Source organism: Schistocerca americana, chromosome X (genome assembly GCF_021461395.2).
Source record: "Schistocerca americana isolate TAMUIC-IGC-003095 chromosome X, iqSchAmer2.1, whole genome shotgun sequence".
In the NCBI taxonomy this organism is placed as follows: Eukaryota; Metazoa; Arthropoda; class Insecta; order Orthoptera; family Acrididae; genus Schistocerca; species Schistocerca americana.
This window is the reverse complement of record NC_060130.1, coordinates 204061328-204084079: the sequence shown is the minus strand read 5'-3', so window position 1 is coordinate 204084079 and position 22752 is coordinate 204061328. Positions and strand designations below refer to the sequence as shown.

At 43.9% G+C, this 22752-nt stretch overlaps 1 protein-coding gene across 2 annotated transcripts in view; it reads right to left on the bottom strand.

Moving 5' to 3' along the window:
* The window catches only part of LOC124554923 (rapamycin-insensitive companion of mTOR), a 265312-nt gene that overhangs the window by 82546 nt on the left and 160014 nt on the right, over nucleotides 1–22752 (bottom strand). For both annotated transcript variants that reach the window (XM_047128612.1, XM_047128613.1), the window contains 3 exons: nucleotides 15673–15916; nucleotides 11353–11559; nucleotides 11118–11262 (listed from right to left, as the gene is read on the bottom strand). In XM_047128612.1, coding sequence (XP_046984568.1) covers nucleotides 11118–11262; nucleotides 11353–11559; nucleotides 15673–15916 — 596 coding nt within the window. The remainder of the gene's footprint in view (nucleotides 1–11117; nucleotides 11263–11352; nucleotides 11560–15672; nucleotides 15917–22752) is intronic.

Genomic DNA, 22752 nt, shown 5'->3' with positions numbered 1-22752 from the left:
TGTCCAGCAAATCTAAACATTATGCACCTATTATAACATGTGGTAATGCATTAAAACCATCATCATTTGATGTTGAACATCTCTTGCATTTTGAATCTTTAATGAAGAGAGGTAGAGTGGAATAATTCCATGCAGCAGAGAAAAATGGATGGGAAGGCGATCCAGGAGCATAAGAATTGTTTCAGGTTTGGCATAAAATTCGTGATTCATGTATATCACCTTCAACAAACAAAACTACAGATGCTAACATGTCATCTCTGCATTTAGGTAGTACAGAACAATCCATCCCCTTATCAGAAAATCCAGCAGGAGATCTTCAAGTGTGCATTAACGACAAAATATTTTGTGATTTGGAAGATGAATCATCCACATGTCATAATGAAAATTCATGAGATCAAGATACAATAAAAGAAAATGCCAGTTCAGATCCTCCTGAGCCCTCTTCACATCCAGTCAACACTGAAGCAGACACTCCAAAAAACACCATTCATCCCAATCATCTCAGAAAAACAGACTCAGTCCACATTTTTCTGATCATAGTACCTGGCCTACTGAATCCCCTATCAAAGCTGGAAGGAAGAGAGAGTAGACACCAATGCAACAACATCCAAACAGCGACTAGACTGGAACAAATCAAAAGAGAGCCTAAAAGCCAATACAGATGCTGCCAAACAAGCTAGAATAGAACAATGTAAAATGACAAAACAGATGAATGAGAAAAGAAGAAAAGTAAGGAAAGCGTTTCCAGATGCTGAGAAGAAACCACAAAAAAAGAAACCTGTAAAAAAGATAGTTCAGCATCAGAATCCAGGAGTGATGAATGAAGTCCTAGTGAAGACACATCAGAAAATGACACTAACAGTAATAAACAGCTTGCTACCACTGGGAACAGACATGACACTGACAGTAATAAATAGCTTGCTACCACTGGGAACAGACATGACACTGGAAAACCTGCATTCAGAGGAGGAGATTTTGAATTGATCTTGTTTCCAGGCCAGAAGATGATAACAAGTATAGATTTGTGTGCCCTGTTCAAAGAATTACTGCAGAGGAGGACATTGAGGTAACAGGTTTGAAAAGATGAGCCAAAAAAAATATGCTATTTAAAACTGATGAGGATGATGTAAGCACTGTTGAGTCTTCACAAATTTTAGCAATACTTCCAAGAACCCTCTATTACTTCTACAGGAGGCAGGCTGTGTTACAAGTTTCAACATCCTGTTGATATTGGAAAACTGAAATGAAACTGAACAGACTTGTGTAAAGTTTATTGTTATGTGTACTGTTTTATTGTTTTATTCCACTGACAAAAAATTGTTCAGTATGTTAATGATTTATGTTAAACATTATACAGTTAAGTTCCCAGACGTAATTACCAATTTAATGTCATATGACTTTATTTATTACATAATGATCAACTACTGGAATATGGGTGATCATTTTGTGGAACTGCTTATGCTCAACTAAATTTCTGTCCACTGTAGTTGAACTTCAGAAAATGTAAGGAATAATCATTTCAAAGTTAATTTTATGTATGTGATTCTTTACAGGAAATTTACTCTGTGATGTGTGTTATCATCAACTTAGTCCTTCAAGTAGATTATTTTATAAATAATATAAACATAAAATAAAATTGTTAATTGATTAACTATTGGCAGTATCACCCTAAAACAAGTAACTTTTTCCCCAAATTTGTAATGAAAAAAATACTGAATCATCTTACAGTCACAGATTAAACAACTGCTGTCGAGGTGTATGGTTTTACATTGTGTAATAGATGAATATAGGGGTCGTCTTACATTTAAAGATGAAGCTACGACAATTGATGTCACATGCAGATTTATTTTGAAGAATTCTGAAGCATTGTAAGGGGAACAGTGACACCAGCTTGGCTGAGAAGAAGGATGAATGCTGGGATGGGAGTTGCAAAAGGGCAGCAAATTTTTCCATGCTGCCAACCCTGGGAATGTATACCGCATACCTTGGCTTTTTGCTAATGTTTAGCACATTTTTACTGTAGTTTGCTTGAATCCACTTGTTGTTGTAATTGAACTGATTTTAAAATTGCACTAATACTCAACAATATTATATACCTCTGCGGCAGACAGTAAAAGTCTAGATGGGGGCTAGTGGCGTACTTACTTGTTTCGTGCAGCAATGTTGTCAATACTTGCCGGGAGGTATGATGGCAATAAACGGGAGTGTGTTAGCTGCTCGATCTATGCAGCTAATGAGACAGCAGTGCACAGATGAAATGTTTGGAAGCAAGAGATGAAATAATATCATCAAATTTGTCACATTCTCACATCAATACAGATCCTAAGTCCAATATGTTCTTAGGATCCACCACAACCACACCTTTGGAAATTGCAAAATATTCAGAAGAAACAGCCAAATATTTGTGACAACCCAGATTATAAATTTTATTGATGCCCAATTCCATTGCAGCAATTTAAGCACTGGTATTAGGTCCAACCCTAACCTCCACCTCAAAAATCATAACATAGTCACAACAAACAGCCAAATATTTGTACAACCAAGATTATAGATCTCACTGCTGCTTGTGTATAGAAATACCGTCTCTCTTTTCTTGTCTCTCATTGGTTAGGTGAAACTAGCATTCCATATAATGGTAACAGTGTTGATGACAACAATTATGATGGATGGCTGATTGGTTCATTGCAGGCTACGACTGAACAGCAAGGTCATCAGTGCCTTGATGCAGTGGTAGTTCATCCAGAATTATTGAAATGCACCACAAGTGTGTTCCAATGACGAAGGTACATAGAACCGGTAAAACCGAGGCACTGAATGCAGCACTGATGCCAGGGCCTAGAAATAAATTAAGGGCCGGTATTAGGTCAGAGCAGACAAAGGATCTCCCTGGACTCATCCAAGGCAACAGAAATCATAGCCCGCATTCGATCCCTGCCATCCCTAAGAAGGGCAAAGACAGTTGCAGCGCAAAGAATGCCTTCCAGTTGTCAGATTGAGAACAGTACAAGTGAGCAGCTTAAAAACATAATGGGTGGTTAATTACAAAAACAAGAGGAGAGAGACAGGTAAGGCATCATGTGTGCATACCCAGGGCTTTGCATGTGATGGGAGTCGCTCCACCCACAGCCAAGCCACACCTGACCCACTATAGTCAAGGCGTTAAAGAACACCCACAGCAAACCATAGCTAAAAGCAATTAAAACAGGGGTAAGGGAAGGATGAAAGAGTGAGCTGGTCAAGGAGGTAGTGTCGGGGGTCCCCAAATCTAGCATGCAGTGGAGGACACCCTGACTACAACCGCCGCACTCTTGCCCCAAAGGTAGCTGAAAACCTTATATCCAAGAGTAAAAACCACTTTCATGGAGGAAACATCCAACCACTTCAACCATCCATTAATAGTCTGCCGATATTAGAGGCAAAGAATTCATAATGCCATGCTTAGCATGGAAGGCCAGAAGGAGGGACCATTCCTCCAGGATATGACTTACTGCTTTTAAGGCTCCACAAACTACAATGTTGGGGTGGCTCATTACAGAAAATAAATTATGGGTTAGTCTGGTATGACAGATGTGTAGGTGACAAAGGGTGGTGGATTCCTTCCAGGAGGAACAGAAGGAAGAGCACCATGCAGCAGTGGTCTCCGTGGCAGTGCAGAGTTTATTAAAGGAGGCAGTAGCCCACCTGATACCATTCCATCTCCAAGTGACCACAGGTCATATTTGTACAAACAAATCTACACCTGGGACTGTCACAGTGAGTGGAGGAGAAATTGCTCCTCTAGCCAAATTGTCAGTCAGTTCTTTCCCTGCGATATCCACGACTTGTGACCCAGAGAAAGACACCAGAGCATGCTGTATGACCAACGCCAGTGAGAAGGTCATGAATAACAAAGCTTACAGGGTGATTTCGGTCAATGGCCTGGAGACTGATCACCGAGTCACTACATACCAAAATGCTGTCAATGGAGGCCTGTTTAATAGAACGGACAGCTCTGCTAATGGTTATCTGCTACTCTGGAAAAAAAAGAAACACTGCTCCTGGCAACAAATGCTGTTCCTGAGCAGGAGATGTAAAAGCACATCCTGTCCTATTCGCGGTTTTGGAGTCAAGAGTGTAAAAGATGATTGTGAAGAACTCAACACAAGACATGCCAAAAGGTCATGGGGGCAACTGAGACTTTAGGACTTCAAAATGGATCAGTCCTAATTTGTGGACTGGGCACCAACCAAGTGAGAGTGAGTGAGAAAATACACGAGTGCATTCCAGAGAGGAGAGGCAGAGATCCAGGCAGAAGGCTGTGATGTGCATTCCAACTGGTACCCCTACCAGAGTGTGGGTATCAGGAGGTTGATGCCCCTCATATACAGAAAGAATGGGATATGTTGTTGGATGATCAGGGAAATGTCGAGTGGCAGTTGTACAGGAGACCAAGAGTTCGTACCACTGGAACTGAAGACGGAAGATCCACGATTTGGCAAGGAGACTGTCTATGGGACTAATCCTGAAAGCACCAGTGGCCAGTCACATGTCATGGTAATGAATTGGGCCCCATAATTTCAAAGCTGAAGGTGCCACCGCACCAATAAACCTGGCAACCACTCGAGTTGGGACGAGGCCAAGGCCCAGTAAATATGGATAAGAGTAGCACGATCTGTATCTCAGGAGGTGTGGGCACGGAAGCAGAGAGATTTAAGCTTTTCCCATGAAGGTAGCCTTTGGCTTAAGAAGATGGGACTGCCAAACCAGCTTATCATCATAAAGGAAGCCCAAAACAGGTGCTGTGCAACAACATCCAAGTGCTGAGTATCCAAGCAGAATTCTGGTCAGTATGGATCACAGTATGCTCACAAAAATGCATGACTTGGATTTTTGCCTTGGAGCTGGCATTCACCCTAGGCTACAGAGTGGGAACTATACCAAATGCTAAAACCGCCACCATGCAGTGCAAGTGTGACCACTGGCCCAACCGAGGTCACTAGCCTATTGATGGGGAAGAGGAAGAGTGTTACACTCAGTACAGAGCCGAGTGGGGTTAGATTTTGTTGGACCTATGGAGAGCTGAGTGAAGCACCAAATCTAACCTGAAACAACTGGTGGGATAAAAAATGATGAATGAAAATTGGTAGGAAGTCTAGAAAGCCCCAGTCATGGAGGGTAAGTAAATTGTGATGAATGCAATGAGGTGTCGGTGTTTAGAAAAATCCTGTCGGATTGCTGTTTCCAACCTAACCAGATGGTTGGTTGTGGGTCAGCCCCCCCTCAAAATCACGCTGATTAGGTGTAGTGGCCAAAAGCTCTAGCAGCATGGAAAGTAGCGCAAAACAGTAAATCAGGTCTGCTTGCTGGGCATCACCCCTGCCAGTACTGCAATTCAGCAGACGCCAACACGTCAGTATCGTTGCACTCACATGCCTACAACCTGGGAGTGGTACAGCCTTCAGGACGCTTCGGAGTTTGACCAATTGACGCATTAACACCAGCCGAACTCCAGTCATTGGCCTCCACTACGGAAGTTTCCAGGCAATGCACAAACATGGCTGGGCCACGGGATTTAAATTCCAGTCCGAGGTCCAGTCCATTGTGATCAGCACTGCTGGGCACTACTATGACACACAGCTTGTGCCACTCGTTGCCGTATTTATGACAGGTAAAAGTTCCTGGCAGCACAGCAATGGCCATTGCCTGCCACCACTGTCCACCCTGCAGTTCTGTGTTCACTGCCCAGATAGTCCAGCTAGGCTCACCTGCCTGGCACAGCTTTGCCTGCCATCTACTGTCTGCCTGCTGCATATGCACTGCTCTACATTCATGTTCGATTGTTAATAAAGGTTTGGCAACAAACTAGCTGCCTACATTGTGTGCACCTCCTGCAGAGAACTGCTTGCCCATATCTTACTGAAGCAACACGTCAGGGGGATAAAAGACCCTGGGATTTGAGAACCCAACAGAATTTGCGGGCAACCATACCTTCAAGCATTTTGCAGGGCATGCTGGTAAGGATAATTGGTTGTTTCTGCCTGGTTTGGGGATTGAGAAGATGATACTATCTTGCCATTGTGGAGGAAAGACATCTTCCACCCAAATATGACTCAAAACCTTAAGTAGGTGTAGCCTTTAGGTAACATTCACATGTTGGATCAGGACCTGGGGCTGTATTGTGAGATGAGAAAAGAGCCTGAAGCAATTCCTAGCCAGTGAAAGGTTCATTATACGATTCGGCTTGGCAATGGGTGAAACATAGGGAAATGTATTTAACTTATCGTTTCTCTCATAGAAAGGTAGCCGAGTAACAAGGGGATACCAATGCAGTCACGAAGTGGGTTGCAACATGTTCAGCAAGAACCAGAGCATCAGTACAAAGACCATTCTGAAAGACATGACCTGGAACAGTTGTTGATCACTGGCAGCTGGAAGACTAAGTAGCTTGCCCACAACTTGGAAGAGGAAGAGGCATACATTCCCAGGGGGAAACATTGTGCCCCCAGCATTCCTTCTTACAGCATTTTGTACGATAGCGAGCCTTAGCACAAAGTTGCTTAAATGTGATAAGGTTTTTCTGTGAAGGACATAACTTGAAATGTAGCAGGCCTCTTCAGCAATCCTGGAAAGCTCCTGCAATGTCTTTGGTCAACCATCACACCAGCTGGCGATGGAAGGGCCTGTTGAAAGGGGAATAGCAGTTCCCACATCATTGGTAATCATGTTGGATACACCTTGCACAACCTCATCAATGCAATATGACAGAGAGGGTGAATATAAAAGCAGAGGCACATACAAATGCCAACTGCCTCTTCAAAGCACTCAACATGGTAGTTGGTCCACCTGGTGGTGGCAAAGAAATGACAGGATCACTGGAAAGTCATCACTGTCACAAGTGACCAATGCAGCTAAGCCACGAGATTGGGGAAAAATACTACTAGGTCAACAGCTATAAAGATGCCCTGTATGTTGCTGGATGGATATGAGTACCATTATTGGGGAGACATGGATCATGGTCTGTAAGAAGCTGGTCAATCAAGGCCCCTACCAAATGAAGTGATACTCCCCCACATGCCTTGGTGCATATAAAAGTCTTCAAATGGGAGAAAAGTGGAAGAGTTGCATGTGCACCACTATTGCCTCCAGTGTGGTGCACAGGGCAATCCACTCACTAATCAAATGTGTGCAAACAAATGTACAGACCCCTCCAGATGCCCTCTTGGGCCAGCATGGTTCTGACAAAATGCACAATAATCATGGAACATAGGGGAATGGTCATCAGTGAAGTGTGTTGCTTGTAGAATATGAAAAATTACAGAAGTGGAGGAATTCTCACTGAATGATTACATTACAGGCACCCATGTTAGGCATGAAGGGGCCAGGAGGACCGGTCATGCCCAAGGATCACTGCCTATCACCGATGAGGATGGAACTATGTCAATGACGATTGGTTCATATTCTGACTACATGTGGGGATCAGGTGCCTTCAGTGTCAACAGAGTAGCCTTTTCCCAATAATTCTCCTCCTCCTCCTCCGCAGTCTTTGGTGACCAATATTTTTGTAAGGGCCTATCCGCAATGAGCATGGGAATGGATGAAAGGTCGGCAGCCCTGGGACCCACAGGTCGCAGTTGCTTCAGACTCTGAGCTGTGGGTTGCCAGAGACAGGGGACCTAAGAGAGAACCCTGTCACTGGTATAAATTGGACGAGGAAGCTGCTTATGTGGCCAGGTGTGTGATGTGGTTCCTGAACATGGTGCAGTGGGAACCACAAGACAGAATGGCATTGGAAGAACTGGTTTGTAAAAAAAAAAAGGTAGAGGGGGGCGAGGACTGCGACGTTCACATAATTGGTCATCATATCAACGGGATGCAAGCATTCGTATTGTTTTCATGCCTCAGCAAGTGACAGGTGGGCAACAGATTTATGTTCCCATATTTTCTTTTCTTTCTTGAATACTGGGCAAACTGGTGAATGTGGAGCTTGAAGTTCCATGCATTTGACACATATAGGATGTTGTTCACAAAGACTACCTCTGTGGAGTGGCTGTCCACAGTTTCCACACTTTGGGTCCACCTGGCAGTGGGATGGCATATGACCAAGCATAAGCATCAGAAGTATGTCATTGGTGGTGGGACGCAAGGTTTCACTTCACACTTGTACACCATGATTAACTTTTTCCTGAAGAACATTTCTTTCAAAGACTAAGGTAAAGGTGCTTGTATCTGTTTGATTACCCTTGGGTCCTTTCTGGACATGTAGGACAAAACGTACACCTAGCCACTCAAGATTAGCCCATTGCACCTAGTACGTTAGGAGTCTCCTCGTATGCCTCTATGGAAGATGATACCTTGGACCATATTCAGAGTTTTGTGTGGGGCATTCATCAACACTATTGGCAACTAGGCATTCACATGCCTGAAGAGCTGTAGACTGTGCAGCTGAGGACAATCAACTGTGATACATTGTGCATTTTCCCCAATGGCTCAACTTTTCGAAATTTATCTTCAATATGTCCCACAAAAATAACTGTTCGAACACATACAAAGTACTGGATCAATTGTTTCACTCCCCAGATACTCTTCCCTTGGGATAGCCAGTGTAGGAAAAGCAGTAGTGTTCTAGTGTCTGCAGTGAAATTTCTATACTCGTCAGATGACACAGCTGGGTCAGAACACACATCGTTTTGGTGTCACTTAATATGTTTCATGTGTGGAACATTCCCCCCACATGCCTCCTACTCTGATCAAGAGCTCTCCCCAAAGGAGAGCAGCATAGGTCATGGCCTGATGGCCATTGCCAGCAGTCCTGATGCCCCAGGAAGACGGGTATGTACGGCTTGACATGTGTGGAGAGCTGGCAGCTGGAGAGCTGGCAGCTCAGGTATCTGTAGTGTGATCCCTGTGTTGGCAGTGGGCTCATTTGATAGGGTACATAAAACGTCACCATGTCAGATTGGTTACCGTGTTGGCAGTGAAATGGATATACAAGTCTGTGCAGGTATTGTGCATAGATAGTCTTTAACAATGCATGCAGTAGCACTATGTAAGGTATCCTTTCCCAGTTGGCCTACATTACAGAAACAATTTGGAAAATGAAGATCAAACCCAGAAGGAAACTAAAAAATTATTTCAGCTAAAAGATGATGTAAAGCAAATGAATGAATAGTCCGAGAAAGGAAGACAGAACTTAAGGAATAGCAGGATGGACATCAAAGGCTGCCACCATGAGAAAAAGAGTATGAGAAGGAATGATAGAGATGAAAGACTGCAGCACAGGAAAGGATGTAGGTGCTGCAATAGCTCAGGACCCTGTGATAGCCACTCACGAACTCGCAAAAGAGTCATAAGCCCCGTGAGAGGAGGATGATGATGATGATGATGATATTATTATTATTATTTATTATTATTATTATTATTGTGATACCACCGACAACTGGATTAGACAGTAAGCAAAAGAGGAAATGAATATAAAAATGGATGTAAACCATTTCTTTATTTAAATTTCACTTTTCCTTTTACTATTCTAGCAATCACTAAATTGCATATGTTTAGTATACATATAATATCAACCATTTTAGGCATCTATATCAATATTTTCATTAGTCAGAATATGTTAAAATTAAAATTTTCTCAAAGATGAGAGAAGATTTTAACTTTAGGTGCAAGTAGAAAGATAAAGACATCTCCCCCTCCCTGTCCACGAACACACACACACACACACACACACACACACACACACACACACACACACACACACACACACACCCCTATCCTTTATCTCACATGACAGTGATATGTTGGTTTGCACAACCAATTTCTGCACAAGGCCACCAACTAGTTTTCTCGGAATCTGCTATTGGGTGGAGAACTGTAGGGGCCTCTAAACAACATTGCTACTTGAGATGGACTTTTTCCATTTTCATGAAAAAGGTGCATGTAAACAAAATCAGACTAGGAGACAGAGAAATAGCCAAAACATTGTGCAGTGATCTAGGCATGCACACAACATCACAATATCACATGCCTATCATTCTGGCCACTTTACATTCATCAAGAATATATTTACACTTTGATCATCACTTATTGCCAAACTGCCAGCAAATTTTTTTTCACGATACTAACCAATCTCTTCACCATCCAACCCACTGCCATCAAATATCGTCCCTGTCATTCCTCATACCACATACCCTTTACACTGGTAGATCCACACGCACTATCTATAAGGTTTTTTTCAACATATAATGGATCAGCACTAAAACCACGTTATCTGCCACATGAATTTCCTTTATGTAGCTGGCTGAACTAGTGAAGGCAGCTGGCATTGCATGTAGGCTGGAAGATCATCTTGTGATTTGTTACATTGTTCCCAGAACTATGTCATGGGTCTATGGTTTGGAGACGAGTGGATGAAGCACAGATGAATCCTCAATGACCACTGATGTGATTTTCTCGAAGTCTGCTACTGGGTGGAGAATTGTGGGGCCCCTATGATAGGTAAAGAGGTATGCTACACATAGGAAGTGGTTACTTGGCTGGCAGCGTGCCTTTTATGTTATAGAAAGCCTTACAGAACAGGAAGAGAAAATTACATTGTACTAGTTAATGGCAAGGGTATTTATGATAATGCTCCAGAACTAGTTACAATTATTAGCAGTAATAAGGTGAATGTAGTTCTAGGAACAAAAAACAGCTTGAATTCAGAAGTGACTAGCAGCAAAATTTTAAATTCTGATTATAAAATATACTACAAGTGTAGGGTGGTAACAACTGGTGGTGGCACATTTACTGCAAGAAAGGACTGTCATGCAATTACAGATTCCAGGAAAGAAATAACTTTCATAAATTTATTTTTAAATTGTGTCTTCAACAAAGTGAACTAAAGTGTATCACAAATGTAATAATAAATTTACTGCTTCAACTTTTAACATAAAGAGATTAATGAAACAAAACAGTTAAAGTATAAAAAGGAAAATGAAAAATAATTCAGTTACACAAGGGGCAGCATAGAAACTAATATACAATATTTTGGTTAATACACAACTATTTTGAGTCAACAACTTCTTTCCAATGTAATGCATTAATAAAAACTGTGATTAAGAACTACTGGTAAATCAGTGGTCTGCAATGTAACCAACCTTGTATCTGCCTGGTCCCACACTGGTGATGATTGCTTGCACTCACTCATGCTGCGCACATGACGTGGTGGTCGCCAATGAGGAAGTGTTTGCGATTTCTGCTGTGGAATATTTGTTGGCTTGCTTGTCCTTGGTCCACTGCTTCCTAATATGAGAATTACGTTAAACATCATATTTTAAAAACATTATTCAAAATAAGAATCATGGTCCAAAACTGAATTTTGTACATAGTAACCTGAGCTGTCATTCCAAGACAATACTGCAGCTTCATCTTCACTTATTTCATCATCATCGATGAAAAAGTTCTTTTGGCAATCCATATCCACAGCACTACTAGAGGTGGAAACAGAGTCAGCTTCACTAGATGAGCAAAGATCAATATCTATCTGCTCTTCAATAACTGGCCACCGTTCATGCCTGTCATGTCTTACACTAAGCCAACCTAAAATTTAAAGTGGTGTCAGTTACAGAAAAAGAAATGTAATTGTGTAAAGTATCCTACAAAAAATAATAAAAATTAAATAATGGGAGAATACAAAGAAAAAAAGAGATTTCTTTTACTGAGAAGTGAAATCTGTCTGTCATGTTTACATGCATACCATGTCTACCTTGCCCACTGCAGTCATCATCCACAAACATGACTGCTAACCTGACAAATAATGAACCTATCTGAGTTGGGCACAATGATTCTTTCACTAATTATAATCTACATAGAATTAATTAGTAATTATTGAAAAATAACAATTAATGAGAAAGAGATTTCCTAGGAAAATGGAATGACAATTCAAAATTAACAACAGTAAGTTGCATACTACACCACCCTTTGTGGCATATAAACAATGAAAGGAGTAAAGGTAAGCACTCATCATACTGTACATGTATGGCAGTGGTGGCCACAAAGGTTTCAAGATTTCAATACACTTTTTCAGAACTGATTTCCTATGGCTTCTTACGGCTGATGGCAAGTTAACTGAAAATATGTGTCCTTGGATAATGAACATCTTTCTGGACAAAAGTGACTTTGAATCTTTAGGTGGATTGTTCTTATTTTCGGTATTATGAGGGTGGTTTGAACAGTTCTCGGAATGGAATAGAAAAAAAGGACTTACATCACTGAAACGTTATTTTATTTTTCAATGTAGTCTTATTGGGAATAGATCTTTTTCCCTTACCGGGTCTTGAAATACATGACTCATGCCAGGCCGTCCAGTCGTCGTTGGCAGACAATCACTTACAGCAGCTTCTGGACGACTTCCCAGACGTGTTCTCTCCCACATCTCAGAGGGTCTCCAGGTTCGAAGCCCACATCAAACTCCTCCCCTCGGCAGTTCTGAAGTTCCACAAGGCTTGCTCGGTACCAGCTGCTCTCCGTGATAAACTACAGCAGGAGCTTCGTTGCCTGGAGGATGAGAGCTTCCTGACCCCATTCCACCATAGTCATTGGGCTACACCCTTTGAGATCCTTGAGAAGCCAAATGGATCTCTTCACGTTTGTGGGGATTTTAAGGCCACTGTCAACGCTCAGTGAGTTATTGACCCCTATTCCATACCCCAGGTTGATGACAACCTGTCCAGGTTGGCTAGTGGAAAGGTGTTTGTCAAAATTGACCTGCAGGATGCCTACCTCCAGTTGCCTTTGGACAACTCGCCGAAAACGATTTTGGTAGTCAATACCCCTTTTGGGCTCTTCGGTTAGAACTGCCTTCTGTTTGGGGTCACCAGTGCTCCAGCCATCTTCCAGCGCTATTTGGAAACATTGACAAGAGACATCCCGGGGTTGGCTAACTAGCTCGATGACATCTTGGTCAGTGGTGGCTCCAACCTGGACTTGGCCCGGAACCTCCGGCACCTCTTCCATGTTCTTCAGGGCGCCAGCTTACATTGCAACAAGGAGAAATCTCTTTTTCTTGTTCCTCAGGTGACCTACCTCAGCCACGTTTTGGGCACTAATGGCATTCGACTGTTGCCCCAGATGTCGAGGCTATTCAGCAGCTGCCACCCCTGTAGGACATCTCCCAGCTCAAGTCAGTTCTGTGTCAACTCAATTACTACTGCCATTTTATCCCACATGCCACGGCTCTGATGGAACCCCTTCACTGCCTCCTCCGTAAGAAGGCTGCCTGGGATTGGTCACTGGCTTGTGATAGTGTGTTCCGCTGTTTGAAGTCTTCTCACCTGATGCCAGCTTGCCTGGTCCCTTATGATCCTGCCAAGACTCTCACCTTGGCTGACGTATCAGACATCATCTTGTCTCACATCATCGACAGAGTCGAGTGCCCGGTGGCCTTCATCTCCAAAACGTTATCCCTGGCTCAGAATTAACTACAGAAAAATTGAGGAGGCGGCCTTGGCCAGCATCTTTGAGTTTAAGAAATTCCACAGTTTCATCTACAGCTGTCGCTTCACCTCATACACTGATCACAAGCCTCTGGTCTCATTGTTTGGTGCTACATCCGCCATCCCTATGAGGACTGCTTGCAGTCTCCAGTGCTGGACATTGTTCCTCGTGGAATATTCCTACAACACCCGTTTTTGAGCCACAGCTCTCCATGTCAACGCGGATCTTCTCTCTTGTCTCCCAGTGGGTGCCAACCATGAGTTCGATGCTGACCCAGCTGCCGGTTTCCCCCAGGATGACGCCGCTGCTGAGGTAGTCGTTGATTTGCAGCTGGATGCCAAGCTAGCTGCACTACAGATGACTCGACCCTCCACGTTCAGCATGGGTGGATGTCAGATCATCATCAGTTCCAGCAGCCGGAGGTCCAGGCCTACTGGCACTGCTGCCACGACCTGTCTGTCAGAGATAGGGTCCTCCTCATCTTGGGTGATAATGATCGTTGGCAGGTTGAGCTGCCGCCCTCCCTCCACCAGTGGGCCTTGGAGCTCCTGCACGTTGATCATTTGGGGATTGTCCTGATGAAATGGCTTGCCCGGCAGCATGTCTACTAGACGGGGGGGTGGACGCAGGCCATCACCCGAATCAACTGTTCAGGGGTCATCTCCAGCTGAAAAACTTCACGGCCGCCCTCATCGGTCCCCCTTGTCTCTCCTGTTTCCATCTTCTCTCCGCCCAGCTTCTCCGCTTTCGGCAAGGCCCCATTTTTCTCTGCAGGATCCAGTCTGGGCAATGGTGTTTACATGGAATTGTCCCCGGCGGGTCCCTGCCAGGGTCTCATACTCATCAGCCAAGCTATGGCGCCAGTCACCTTCACCACCAGCACGGTGTGCCGGAAGCACACCAAGCAACTTCACCACTGGTGTGGTCCGCACTCGGCTCCTCTGCCATCTCCACGGCCGTCGGCCCTTGGGGATGACGGTGCTCCTCTTCCCTCCCAACTGCCACAATCGCCGGTCACACCCCAGGTGGACCCTCTGGCAGTGGTCCCTATGCCCATGGAGGTGAATCGTGTGCCTGTGCCTGTGCCTGTGCCTGTGCCTGTGCCTGTGCCTGTGCCTGTGCCTGCCCAGGTCTCCTGTGGCCGATGGCCCCGGAGCCCAATGTCGAGATGAGCCTTCCACTCACCCCTTGGGGGTTGGGGGTGAAGTCTGCTGTGGCTGCCCACTTCATACATCGTAATGCCTACTGCATCGGCATCCTACTTCATGTCCAACCAACATGGGATACCTAATTCACAGGGCCTATATACACCAGGAAAACCAACATCGTCTGTGTTATCAAGATAAATATTTACCAGTAGTCACAACACAACAAACACCAGGTCCCCACCAACGGTTGCCAGGGACCACTATCCATTCACAGAGCCTGCAGAACAGCTTCACCACAGATTGCAGCTTGGGCAGAAACTACTTTGATATGCCAGGCACATGATCGCAGATAGTACCAGCAGATACATCTGCCAAACAGGCTTTATAGGGTGGTGCACTGCCAGCAAAGGGCAGTTCGATGCACCGCTTGGAAGTATACAGGGCTGGCAGCCACTGCCAGACGCCTCTTCTAGCTGGCTGATCTCTTGCAGATGGACTTGGAATAGTCGATCAACATCTTGACATTGTAGACTTGTTTATTGTGATTGCTCCCCGTGAACAGTCAGGTCTTTTTTATTATTATTTGTTATTTTATATTTGTGACAATCCCCAGTTGGGATCAAGTCTGTTGTTATTTTGGAGACTGTATTATTGTTTTGTTTTGATGAGTCCAATAAATTGTTTCTGGACTTGTGTTTTCTGCATTTCTATTCTGCTAGTGCAGATACTTCAGAATATGAACAGCATTTCTGGTGTACCTCAGAGTCCTGGTCTCCCTCATCACTTTAATCTTCTCCTTTTCCTGATGGAAAGAGTGGCAAATCAACCCATAAATATTCCTTTTAATAATTTCCAGTACTGCTGTGAGGAGCACAAAGAACATCGCTGGTGCTATTTTGCTTCTGAAGAAAACCTTTATATATTTTTTTAAAAATTAAGATGAGAGTTGTGTTTAACCAAATATTGTACAATTCTGAAGATACAAAAATAAAAGTAAGATTTTAAATAAAAATGTATCCTTTAGTTGTTATACACAACTGCTCAATATAAAAGTATAAACAGCATTTACCTGCTTTTCGTAGTTCATTAGCTCCATGAAATGTTGTTGCAATCAGTCCCAAAACATAGACAGCTGTACCACGAATTGAGTAAACGTCAGAAGTTTCTGCTATTTTAACTATTGCTTGCACAACACCTTCCTCTGATAGAAGTGATAAGCCAGATACTGATGTGGCTACATGTCCACATACCCACAATGCTGCTTTCAACTCCAAGATTTCTTTCTCAGTACTGCAATTCTGCACGTGAACAATCTGCATGAAAAATTGATTGGAAAATTAAATACATTCATACAGGTGATATACCACAGTTTTTACATATATCTGCCATGATCAGAGAACTATGTTAACATGCCAGTAACTCCAACTACCATGGAAAATAGAGTGAATGAAACAAGGTGAAGAATTAGTTCAGCATTTCATCAGCAAGCAGATGCTCAGTGAAGGGAGTGGGGGTGGTGGTGGGAGTTCGAGAATGGACATAATGAAATTAATTTTAATGCCACTCACTGGCACCTGGTACACAAGTACAAAACATTAATGTGAACTGTAACTGATTGAAGTATACCCATAAGAGAGCCCTGTCAGAAATTACTTAGATTTTTTTATATGTCCAATATTTCCTGATGGTTAGTGGAAGCTTGTCTCAAGAGATTGACAACATCCTTAATTTCAATAAAATTCTTACGTGTGTATGGGGCCACATCAAATGTAATAAAAGTACCAACATTTTAGCTACTATTTAGGCATTCTTCATCTGAGTGACAGTACTTTGTAGTATCGGCTGTGTATATGGTATCTGAAAGTGGCTGGTGTTCCGGAATACCATGTTTTGACTGGGTGACAGAATCAAGGGGGTAGATATTTATTGGTTGTAACTGGCATATCCATTGAAAGTGGCCTTCATGACACAGTAGGCAGTGGCACCCAAGCGTAACTGATTTCTGTAGCCTGCACTGGCGGTATTTACAGTGTATGTTGGGACAATTCTGCAGGCACAGTCGGTCTGTAGTGACTGCACTAACTGGCAACCAAGATGGCAAGTGTTTGTGGTCTTACTCTCAGTTCATTTAGGACAGCCATTTTGATATCTCAACAGTTCTGCTGCCTAACTAAAACAATGGTTTCTTTAAATTGTACGGTCTCAGAGCACTAGTCTTCCCTTTACACATCTGTTGATTTGGGATGCTGACATGCCTATGTGTGTTGTTAATGCTCATCAGTGTGTGTGTGTTGAAAGGACATCTCATCACACCAATACAGACCAGTCCACAACCATAGCCAAGCTAACATGCCCCTGGCATGTAAAACTCGTTCACGGTATCTTAAGTGGAACCCAGAAAGTCCCTTACCTCATTGTTGCTGTAGTAGGTGGGTTTCATTCTCTCTCAGCACAGAATCTTTTCCACACTATCACTAATGCCTCATTCATATCAAAGGCAGGAGATTTGTCATGGTGGTGCTTGCTGCGTGCTCTTGATCTTGTGTCCCCCTTGTTCCATAGCTTTTTTTTATGGTACCCTTGCTATGGGCATTTGCCCTGAAAGTGGATTGTAGCTTGCAGAGTTTGCCCTCCTGGTTGTCAGTATTGCTGACTCAGTAAACCCCTGTTTGTAGTAAGCAATACACAAAACCAATTCAGATAACCGCGTATATGGTTTTATTCATAAACCTCTGAACAACAATGGAAATAAACCTCTCATGAACCCACATGTGACAAGGCACAGAACAACTGATGTGAGCGGTACAACTGGATAACATAGAGAGGATCACTCAGGCCTGCTCCGCAGATATATATGCGTGAGTCGCCAACAGACTGTGCGATTGAGACTGCGCCACGTGCACACCTCCCTTGGGCAGCCTATAGCGGTCGGGTGCTCTGATACAGTTGGCGGCTGATTCAAGCACATATGCACAGCAACACCACACTCAGTGTACTTACACTCATATGCACTAGAAGCAAGATACACAGAACACCTCTCCCTTGTGTGAACTGGGCATCCAGGCAACGGAGGAGATGCCAGCTGCCCGATGAGAGAGACATCCATTGGATATGGAGTGGCAGCAACCAATACCGATGGAGGGGGCAGGACATTGTGCCGGGCATGCACTGGAGAATAAGGCTAGAAAGTGCAGGACGCGGGCATGCCCGAGGGCAGTGGGGCCGCACGGCGACTGTCAACAGCACTGGACCAGAGGTTGCCATCACCTTCTCCGAGTTATCATCAGCAGGCAGGTCAAAGTGTGGAGCAGATGAGGCTGGACCCACCTGTGACAATGGCTGTGGTGATGATGCTGATGATGAGGGGCCAGGTGAGAAACCCTGACCGGAACAGCAGACGGCTACAACTGATCCGAGGCTGGAAGAACCCCAAGCCGCCACACATGGAGGGTAGTGGGAAAGGCTGTGGTGATGGAGGCCGCACCCACAAACCAGTAGCTTCTGGTGGTGAATGGACGTGCAACTGAACAAAGTGGTGCGCAACCAGCCCGTCAGCCATATGGGCATCATAAAGATGTTGTCCCTGGTGGTGGACAACAGTGCCTGGTATCCACTTGGGCTGGCACACCGGTGATTCAGGAGCAAAGCAGTCAGATGGACCCAACCAAGGCAGGTGCAGCGCAGGCTGCAGAAGGTATAGGAGTGTGTATGCTTGCTAGCCATGAAGCAACTCAGCTGGGCTCCACTCTCCTATCGGCGTGAAGCAATAGTTGCTCAGAAAACAGAGAACAACATCATCCCACAAAGAATCCACAACAAACTTCTTCATTTGTGACTTGAATGTACCCACCAGTCACTCTGCCTCACCATTTGATTGAGGCTGGAATGGTGGAGCCATAACATGACTTATGTCGCGATGAGAACAAAACAATTCAAAGGTGTGGGATATGAACTGGGAGCCATTATTGGAAACCAAGATACAAGGCAACCACTCAATAGGAAAATCTCTTAAAAGCATATGAATTGTGACCTCAGCATGGTCGATGCACGCCAGAGAATGTAAAGAAACCGTTAAAATGCATCTACAACCAAGAGCCAATAGGAAATCAAGAAAAGACCCACAATGGATACAGGGGAGCGGGCCAGGGAGACAGAGATGCCCTGGGAGCTGCCTGTTGTTGGGCACACTGTTCACAATTTGTCTCAAAACTGACAATTTTGCCATCAATCCCTGGGCAAAAAAGCATGTCTCCTAGCTAAAAGTTTAATGCTCCCAATGGCTCTGCTGAAGAAGGCATAGAACCTCACACCGTAATGCAGTGGATATGACTACTCTGGGAGAGAGGTTGTCTGTGGACAACAGCAAAACACTGTCAAAAACAGAGAGGTTATCCTATAAGGAAAAATAGTTGCTCAGGTTGTTCAAAGCCCGACCGAGCAGTGTATCTGGCCAGTCCCGTTGAACAAACTGAACCACCTGTTGGAGAACCAGCAGCTGATATGCGCAAGCTCCTAATTTGTAAACCCTCGACCACATCCTGCATTTCAATATTGAGACGGAAACAAAGCGAAACTTGAAGATCAAAGTTGGAATCAGAATCCACAGGAAGGTGGGACAAGATGTCCACACTGGCATGTTTAGATGTAGATTGAAAACGGATTTTGTAATTGGAGCAAGACAAGAACAACACCCAGCATTGTAGGTGGTGTGTTGGCTTTTCAGGCAAGGAAGTGTGAGGGTTAAACAAGGAAACCAAGGGTTTATGTTCAGTAATAATGTGAAACCTGGAGAGAACAAAAAAATCCCCACAGAGCATAGACTATGACAAGAGCCTCTTTTTCCACCAGAGAGTAAGGATGTTGGGCCAAAGTGAGAGATTTACATGTGAACACGATAGGTCGTTCAGAGCCATCACCATCACCGTGCACTAATGTGAGGCATCAGTCACCAAAACTATGTGCTGATCTAGAGAGAATGTAGTTTAATAATAGTCCCAGAATAGTTTGGATTTGAACATGTGAAAAGCATGTTCACAATCCGGGCTCCAGTAAAAAGGTACATTCTTGCGTAAAAAATCATGCAACAGGTGGACCAGTGTGGCTGCTCCCGGCAGAGATTTATTGTAGTAGGTTATCTTTCCTAGGAAGGCCTGAAGCTCCTTTGTGGATGAGGAGCGAGGCACAGATGTAACAGCAGAGATATGGTCTGACCCCATCCCACTGGACCTTGAGCCCCAAATAAACAATAAAAGGTTGAAAAAACTGAGATTTTGCAACATTACACCATAAGCCTGCAGACTGTAAGACAGGTAACAAAGTGCGCAAATTTTTCAACTGGTTGGCTGTGGAGGAGCCTGTCACAACAATATCATACAGATAATTACACAACCCAGGACAGGCATAATCAGTTGCTCTAAAAATCACTTGAAATAGCAGGGGCACTGGCCATACCAAAAGGAAGGCACAAATGTTGCCAGAGACCAAAAGGAGTATTCAAAACCAGAACTCGCCAGAACTCTTTGTCCACAGGGATCCGCAGATATGCTTCATACAAATCAATTTTAGAAAAATACTGGCCACCCTACATTTTTGCCAATAGGTCCTTCCGGCATCAAAGAGGATACGCATCCATGATCGACTGCACGCTGATGCTAGTACTGAAGTTGCCAAAGAGGTGAAGTTTCCCCAACAGCTTCCAACTACAACCAGTAGACACAACCATTCACTAGCCATAACAGGTTGCGCCACCATTACAGACTGAAGTCTGTCCAATTCTGCTTACACTTGATCTTTCAGGGCAATAGGAATAGGATACACATGACAAAAATGAGGCCGAGCTGTGGATTTCAAAGAAATATGAGCAAAAAAATTCATAGTGCACCCTATACTTTCCAAAAACAAGTTTGAAAACTCCTCACACAATGTTTCTAAATGAGAATAAGATACCTGATCAGACAAAAGGTGAACTTCGTTGGTGATAGAAAACCCAAATGCCTGAAATGCGTCCATCTCAACCCCAGTATCAGCAATGTGGCAAGCATTACAATTGGCCCAGCGCTTAGAGCATGTCGATTGTTTGTGCTGGACAAAACATAAGAGAAAAGATGGAAACAGAGACTTTTGATGCTGGTGCTGTGACGGTCTGGATGCTTGGGCCAGCCTTGGGCTGCTCAACACTGGGCCCAACATGTTTACCACCACCACTGCTGCTTTCTCGTGCAAGCTATCTGTCGTCCTAGTGGGCATCTTTTGACACTACTGTCACATTGACCAACTTTTCAATTTGGTCACCCGCTATTCCAGAAACTTCCCCAACTCATGTGGCTAGGACATGCGTTCGTTTGCAGAGTTCTTGTAATGAGGCAAGCTGACACAGTAATTGATACATTTTAAGGTGAATCTGTGAGTGGAAGGAGGCTTTGCACAAATCTGAGTCTGTCACACCGACAGCCAGAAAATGCTGTCCGAGTCTTTTTTTGTAAGCTTCCCAATCCACAGCTGAATCATCATATGGAGGAAAACTGGGTGGATGTTAATGGAAGCCGACAAAGTAGTCACTGCCGAAGTAAGCTGTTCAATCAGGGCTGGTAGCACAGCATCCACAATGACTAACTTAACGGAACTGTACTTAAAGACTGCACATACGGAAACTATTCCAAATTCATTGCCAGTCATGTAGTAACTAAGTAATACACAAAACTGAGCCACGTAACACAAATATAGCTTTATTCATAAACCTCTGAAAACAATAACAGAAATCAGCTACTCATGAATCCACACATAACAAGACACAGAACAACAGATGTGAGTGATATAACTGGATCAAAATAGAGAGGGTCAGTCAGCGCCACTCTGCACACATATATATACATGTGAGTCACCAGCGGACGGTGCAGTGGAGACCGCGCCACATGCCCGCCTCCTACAGGTGGTCTCCAGCGGCCGACCCATGCTGATACAGTTGGCACCTGATTCGAGCATACGTGCATGGGGACCCCACACTTGGTGCACAATCACTCACATGCACTAGCAGCAAGATACAAGAGTGTCATAAATATATGAATCACGAAGATGATCTGATTTGGTGTGATAATGAGACAGACTGTTCAGGTATCTTTCCACGCTTTTTGACTTTCTGAACACTCTGCATCTAAACTACCTGTCAAATTTCCTACTGACTACCACACTCAGAAAATGTGGCATACTGTCCTTTTCAATTTCCACCATGAAGCTTCCGTCAAAAGGTCTCCAGCTATTGGTGAGAGAAGGGAGTGCCCCTTACCACATCATTTCTCTGTTCACAAAAGTTGCCTTTCCACTTCAAGTTAGTGGTCATCAGGCAGTCCCACATGAGGTAACATGTATTCAGTGTAATGTGCTCTTGTAAAGTATTCATTACATCCTGTACTGGTATATCATTAATCAAGGATTTGTCATTGAAGTTCATCATTAAGGAGCGAAATTGGTAGCCCCTTTAAGTGCATGATGAAATGTATAGAGTCCTGAGCATATGATTCTGTATGACTCATCAGATTTCCAGTTTGTTCTTTAAGAATTTTGTTGGCAGGTATGTAGGCAAATTAACAAAATTAACTACGGGCCTTAACGGGTGTGCTTCCTTGGGTACCTTTAGGTACTACATAGATCCTCAGTGCTGTTGGGTCTTGAGGGATGACCATTCTTGCTGTGCCATACTGTAATCTCGAGTTTCTAACTAAAGTATGTGTCTGCCTAATTATTTTGGGAGTAGTGTCGCACTTAAGTTCATAATCACAGATGTTTTAGCCTTGCCAGCTTGTAATAGTATAAAATTCCTATGTTATAACATGGCATGGCATTCTTCCTTTGAGATATTAGCTTACGCTGGCTTTGCACATGGCACAGTATGGATTGTCTCATGACTGATGTACTCTGCTTCTATCTGGTGCCCTGGGTAGGTCATGAAGCGAGATATCTAACAACACTATTACTTCATATGTGCGTACCCATTTTGGAGTCACTACGAACTTGAGCCCTTTGGTTACCACTTGTGCAGCTGGTTCATTTGAACAGGTTCACAAGCATCCAGATGTGTTGATGATGGGCATTTCATTGCGAGCATGTGGTGACAGTCAGGTCAATTTCGGCTTTTGGTGGCCAGACACAGTTG